The following is a 6,149-nucleotide window of genomic DNA, read 5'->3' on the forward strand; positions in this document are numbered from 1 at the left end:
CATTTAATGGAAAAAAGTCTCACTTCTCAATGCTTTAAGGCTAAGAACATAAAGGCTTCCAAAAGTAATAAAAGGAAAGTTTTTTATTAAAAAAAAAACCAACAAACCCAAACACACACACCCCAAAAAAACCAAAACAAAACCAACCACCCCAAAAAACTAAAACCAAAGCAAGGCAAGTTAGTTCTCATAGTTAACTTTGTTTTTGCAGTCTCCTTCATGGGAGACTCATGACTTCAGCGAGCCAAAGGACACATGAACACAAGCCACAAAACCAGAACACAACTTCCCTTCCTGATGCAGCACACGCACGCATCCTGTCCTGTGGTGCTAGTAGAGCCCTGTCTGAAAACGGGGGCTCTGAGAACATGCGTTCGTTAAGACTTTAGTTTTGAATGGCTGCACTTATCTGTTAGATCACTGCAATAGCTTAGACAGGTCACCTTCTGCAGTCCAGTGGAGTCATCTTCAATGTCATCAGGTAACAGGACGATCATACTAAGTTCTCTTCCATCGTAAGGCAGTTCTAAAACACGCATCTTCACTTCAGGGATATACCCAAAACGAAATTTCTTTTTTTGATACATCATTTTCACTGTCTTGCTTTCATTCTGGACAGGTAAAAGGTACCAAAAGTAACAGTTAAGAAAATACTAATTTAAAGAAGTGATAGGAACCAATTAAGTTAAACATTGCATTCTTGCAAAAATTCTTCCTCTGTTACATCGTCTGTAAAACTGCCTTTGTCAGACCCCTGAACTGCCTGTTTAAGGACAGTTTCTTCTGAAGATGTAATGCGTTTGTATTACACATGGTTCTGCTTTGGCCTCTGTATCACAGTCCTCACGGACACTGAAACAATTTCTTCAAATTGCCGTACTTTTATGTTGTTCTAGCCCCAAACTGACTGTGAAAAGTCATCAATGATCAACTCTCTTCAGCATAAAGCAGATGACTGGATACAGTATCTTGTAAAGCTGTTAACGTAGGCAGAATATAGAACAAGAAAATGGGGCTAAGCCAAACTGTGCAGTCATTTTGATACCGTTTACCTTGCGTCACAAACAGGCATAGAGTGTAGCAGCTGAAACTGCCAGCGGACACAAACTCTGCCAGGCACAGGCAGGGTCCTAACCTGTAGGTGAGACTTGCCTCTGATCCAGTTCCAGTCAGCATGAGAACAAAGAGCTTGTTGAACAAGCCGGGCTGCGGCTCTCGGGATCTCTGGGTCTGACTCCCACTGCTCAGCACCTGTTGTGCATCGGTCAGTGGGTGGGGAGGAATTGTATCATATTGTATCATACTGTATCATATGTTTTATTTTATGTTGTTTTATTAATTTAGTAGTAGTAGTACTTGTATATATTAATTTAGATTCAATTAGTAAATAGTTCTTATCTCAATTTTACGAGCTTGCTTATTTAATTTTCCTCTGATTCTTCCCCTCCACTGAAGGGGGAGAGGGGGATTTGTGAGAGCGGCTTCGTGGTATTCTGCTAGCCGGAGTCAAACCACGACAATCTTTTATTATTGTATCAGTAAGCAAAGCTTCACTTTAGAACCTATATTATATAACCCTTTTGTTAGATATCTACTACCAAGACTTATCTGTATTACCTTATTTAACCGAAAGGGCATGTCAGTGGTGTTGGCTTCTTTAAATTTCTCTGCCCAGTTCCCTTTGAAATAAATAGCGTTCACCAGCACGAGCCTGGTCATGTTATCAACGGAGCCTTCAGACAGCAGATTAGGGATTTTACCTTCGGGGGTGGGGGGGAGAAAAAGTCACAACAAAATCTTGCATAAGTTGATGGCGTATAAAACATACATGAAGGAACTGATGCCACAGAAAAACTACAAATATAAAACTCTAGCCTATCCCTGTAATAAAGTGTGTTTTAGCATCTGTCTCTGTAAGTCACCATATTTTTTAATAGTACGCACTACTATCACTTTTGATATACAGTAATTTGATGAAAATGTGGTATTTTTAGCTTAAACTGACATGTATCACTCATCATACAAGAACTAGACATCTGTATTTAGGATTACTGGGTTTAGAAACATACATACAACATGGACCAGAACTGTCTAAAACAAATTCTCCAACCCGGGAGTTTGGGCATCCTTCCCGCACTCACCGGCCTGAACACAAAAAGTGGAAAAGCATCAGGACTTGTGTAACTGTTTAAACATCTTGCTTAGGTATTTTCTGGTTCTTTCAATGCATCAAGTGAACACCCCAGGGCAGCAACATTAAACTGTCCTAAAAGCAGCAGAAAATAAAAGTCTCTTCCTGCTCCCAAAGCACACAACACTGCTGGTTATTTCATTAACCAAAGTAGTTTACCTTCAGTTTTTTCCTCTACCCACTGGTTAATTTCTTTCCTGGCTTCATCACAAGCCTGAAGAAAATCAACCGTAGCCAAATCAGCTCCATATAATTTCCGAGTATTAGTCAGGAAATCCTAGATTTTGGAATGATAAGAACAGTTTACATGGCATGCAGATAAGAAAACATCTCTTTATGATGTAGATAAGGTGCATGTCAAGCAGGTCATCACCTGCTCTGAGTTGGGGTTTAACAGGGCACTGCCCTGGGGGGAGTTCTGGGGTTTAGTTGGGGGTTTTCCCCCCCTCCCCCAGATTAAGCCTAGTGGCCTGTACAGCTGGCTGGGTGCTTGCTGCAGCTAGGATAAAACAAAACCCTCCAAAAGAGCTGAGGAGGGATAAAAGTAGTGACCTAGGTACGCACGATGGTGTAACTCACTGGTGAAGAGGCATGTTGTTTAGGCACATTGGGCATCCCCTCCCAAATAAACACGGTGTTTTCAAAAATATTGAAGTTCCGTGGTACTAGACCAATGAAAATCCTAAAAAGCCGATTGCAACAGACACAGAGCTGGTTGCAACCCAAAAAGCTGGTTGCATCGGAGTGGGATGTTACGACAGGGTAAGCTAAGAACCTAGACAAGTGATTTCTCCCTTGAGCCCAAGAGCAGCGGAACCGAACAAGCAGTGGAAAGGATCTGATTGTAACACCCTTTAGGTGAGAGCCACAGGTGACTGCAGACATGGAAAGGCACACGCACGTACGCAACACTTCTGGCAACCCCCTGGTAACATTCAGAAACATGTTTAGAAGTATTTCTACTTCACAAATACTCAAATAGCTGCATTTTCCCACCAGGCTCCACCGCGCCATCACCACCTGCACCAGCGTACCGGCAAAAAGCTGTAGGACTTCTCTCCAAAAAGCCGACTGGCGAGCCGTAAGAGATAGGGAGCATTGCTCCGGTTTATGTCCATGGTCAGAGTCTGAAACCTGGAATGAACATCTTCAACTTTGTCAAAATGAAGTGTCTGAAACAAGAGAAGAGAACGAGCTGCTGCCAGTGCTGTCTTTAAAAGAACGTACAGTGCATCCGTAGGGCGGGTCCGACCCAGCGGGCAGGTAGGCTGAAGAGAAAAGAGGCTGGAAGCTGCTTAGAGAATTCTGTAAACCTCAGAGAATGAATGAAACTCATGGTGCTACGCTACCCGTGACATATTACGCTCCTGGTTTATACACGGTCACGGCTGCGTTCATAACCCCTGGTCCTGCCTGTGTGACCCCCCCACACCCACCCTCGGCTGACTGCTGGGCACCAGGACTCATTCCCAGGTGGGGAATTGAAAAGAGAAGAGATGATGCCAGAGACACTTTCACTTCCCTGCTTCCCCCTTTGGCCCAAGGAAACCCGGGGTTTTGCTTTTCAAAGCATACAGTCAAAACCAGCAAAGGTGAGGTCTTAAGGAACCGTACACCATTACCTTTTATGGTTTTATGAAAATATAACTGGGTTTATATGTATATATGTAACAAAAGCACTGTATCATCTTAAAAACCAAACGCATCACTGCACTTTCCCTTGACCAGTGCCTCCTTCAGAGGCGAGCTGGCTAGCCCAGGCTTAGAGATAGGACAGCAGGAGCTGCCAGACCTCGTCGACAGGGAAGACTAGACCGAAGTAGGGATGTTCACCTTTAAGCTTAAACGGTGTGTTTCTCAGCAGGGCAGACCGCTGTGAAACAGCCACTGGGTTCAAAGGAAAGCCCTCCCTTTATCTCACTGGGTTCTTGGTCAGGCGTGCCTGCCCGCATGAATGCCAGCCTGTCCCTAGGTTTATCCTAGGTGGGGCCGTCAGTTTGATTACATGGCACACACGTTCAAAGTCTCTTTTGTCCAAGCAATGAGAAAATAATTTTACTGTCTCGTTCAGTATGCACGGCACCACTCAGCAGGACAGAACGGCTCCTCCTGAAGTCCAGAATACAAAGGTGAGATTACTCACAGGCACGTACACGACAATGACTGCAACGAGCAGTCTCACAGCCTAACAAAGGGGAAGGTAATAGTGGCGGAGTCCCCTCGTGCAGGGGGGCCTCAGGGGAAACTGGCACACGCCTACGTACACCACTTTTGCACTTTCTAATGTGGGTTTGGTATTTTTTTTTTTTCAACTATCCTACCTAACCTAAGACTGTGGTAGGAATAAGCACGTGGGCTCAGCTCCTCTGAGGTATCCAGGTGCCCAGCTGTTACTACGACACGGATACTCGGGTGGCATCATCGTCTGTTATCATAGTTGGTATGCTTTAAATACGAACTTACACGTTACCGTTGTGTTTCTTACAAAACACACCTTAGTATTAGTAATGAGCATACCATTCGTAACCTCACAGAATGGTTTGGGTTGGAAGGGACCTTAAAAACCATCTGGTTCCAACCCCCCTGCCATGGGCAGGGACACCTTCCACTAGACCAGGTTGCTGAAAGCCTCGTCCAGCCTGGCCTTGAACACTTCCAGGGATGGGGCATCCAGTGCTTCTCTGGGCAACCTGTTCCAGTGCCTCACCACCCTCTCTGTGAAGAATTTCTTCCTGATATCTAATCTAAACGTCCCCACTTTCAGTTTAAACCCGTTACCCCTTGTCCTGTCACTACAGGCCCTTGTAAAAAGTCCTCTCCCAGCACCCTTGTAGGCCCCCTTCAGATACTGGAAGGCTGCAATAAGATCTCCCTGGAGCCTTCTCTTCTCCAGGCTGAACAAGCCCAACTCTCTCAGCCTGTCCCCATAGCAGAGGTGCTCCAGCCCTCTGAGCATCTTTGTGGCCCTCCTCGTACTACCTAGCAATAGTTTGGCAAAACACCTCAACAAAAACTAGTAAGGCCTGGCTGCTGGAAACTCCAGTCAATTTAAATGGAGAATGATTAATTAAATAAATTACTTTCTTAATTAAGTGAAATTAAGTGAAAAACAAGGCCCATAGCAAACATGGAAAGAGGGCTCTGGTGCAGGGCGGGCAGAAGACTCGGTGAGCAGGATAGGAATCTTGTCCTGAGCACGCAAAAGTAATACCATCCTTTCATGTTCCCCTCCTCTAAACCACAAATATTTTTAATGTAAATAAAATATAAAGGAAAAGGGAATTCATTTTTTATTTTTACATACTAACCTTCAGCACCTGGGCCTCTGTATTCCCTCTAGACCCTAGAAGGACCATGGCCAGAGCCGCAGAGACACTGACAGGAGAGAAGAAAACGTTTCCTGTTGGGTTGGTCTCATTAAACCTCCTGAACAGATCAAGCGCAAATCTGCTGTTGGCATTGCGCAGGTTCTCCATGGTTATCGCTGGAAAATAAAACAGCCGGTCACGACCCCAGGAAACGCTCTTCAGAAACCCGACCTAACCTTGCGTGAGTCACAAAGACCGCATTCATCCGGCTGCGGTGGGTACAGAACCAGCTGGAATTGGACTGTTAGTGCATCTTCTTCTTAAAAAAGAAAGTCACATGGAACAGATATTTTTTTTCCACGTAAATTATAGATCCCAATGTTCCCTATCACATTAACTTTAAAGACATACGTGAAAGAACAATCCTTACCTTGAAATGGGCGGTATGTGAGCTGCCAGGATTGCTTCAGTCTCAGACCCAGCACACCCCACAGAGCTCACTCCCGCAGCTTCCCCCTCCCCCCCCCGAGTCTCCTACCCGAATCCTGCACAGAACGCACTCCCGGTACCCGCTCGGGGGAATTTGGACACCTTCCAGCAAGCTGCCCATCCTGCCGAAGGCATAAGCATAGGCTTGCCTGCAGCAGCGT

At 45.1% G+C, this 6,149-nt stretch overlaps 1 protein-coding gene across 1 annotated transcript in view; it reads right to left on the reverse strand.

The window, feature by feature from the left end:
* Positions 1 to 5,667, reverse strand: part of LOC104512582 (leukocyte elastase inhibitor-like) — a 6,599-nt gene extending 932 nt beyond the window's left edge. Inside the window, exons 1-5 of the mRNA XM_010155619.1 lie at positions 5,500 to 5,667; positions 3,226 to 3,363; positions 2,351 to 2,468; positions 1,618 to 1,760; positions 444 to 611 (exon numbers count right to left, since the gene is read on the reverse strand). Coding sequence (XP_010153921.1) covers positions 444 to 611; positions 1,618 to 1,760; positions 2,351 to 2,468; positions 3,226 to 3,363; positions 5,500 to 5,667 — 735 coding nt within the window. The remainder of the gene's footprint in view (positions 1 to 443; positions 612 to 1,617; positions 1,761 to 2,350; positions 2,469 to 3,225; positions 3,364 to 5,499) is intronic.
* Between the last annotated feature and the right edge of the window lie 482 nt (positions 5,668 to 6,149).

This window comes from Eurypyga helias, unplaced genomic scaffold (assembly GCF_000690775.1).
Source record: "Eurypyga helias isolate BGI_N326 unplaced genomic scaffold, ASM69077v1 scaffold7797, whole genome shotgun sequence".
Classification (NCBI taxonomy): Eukaryota; Metazoa; Chordata; class Aves; order Eurypygiformes; family Eurypygidae; genus Eurypyga; species Eurypyga helias.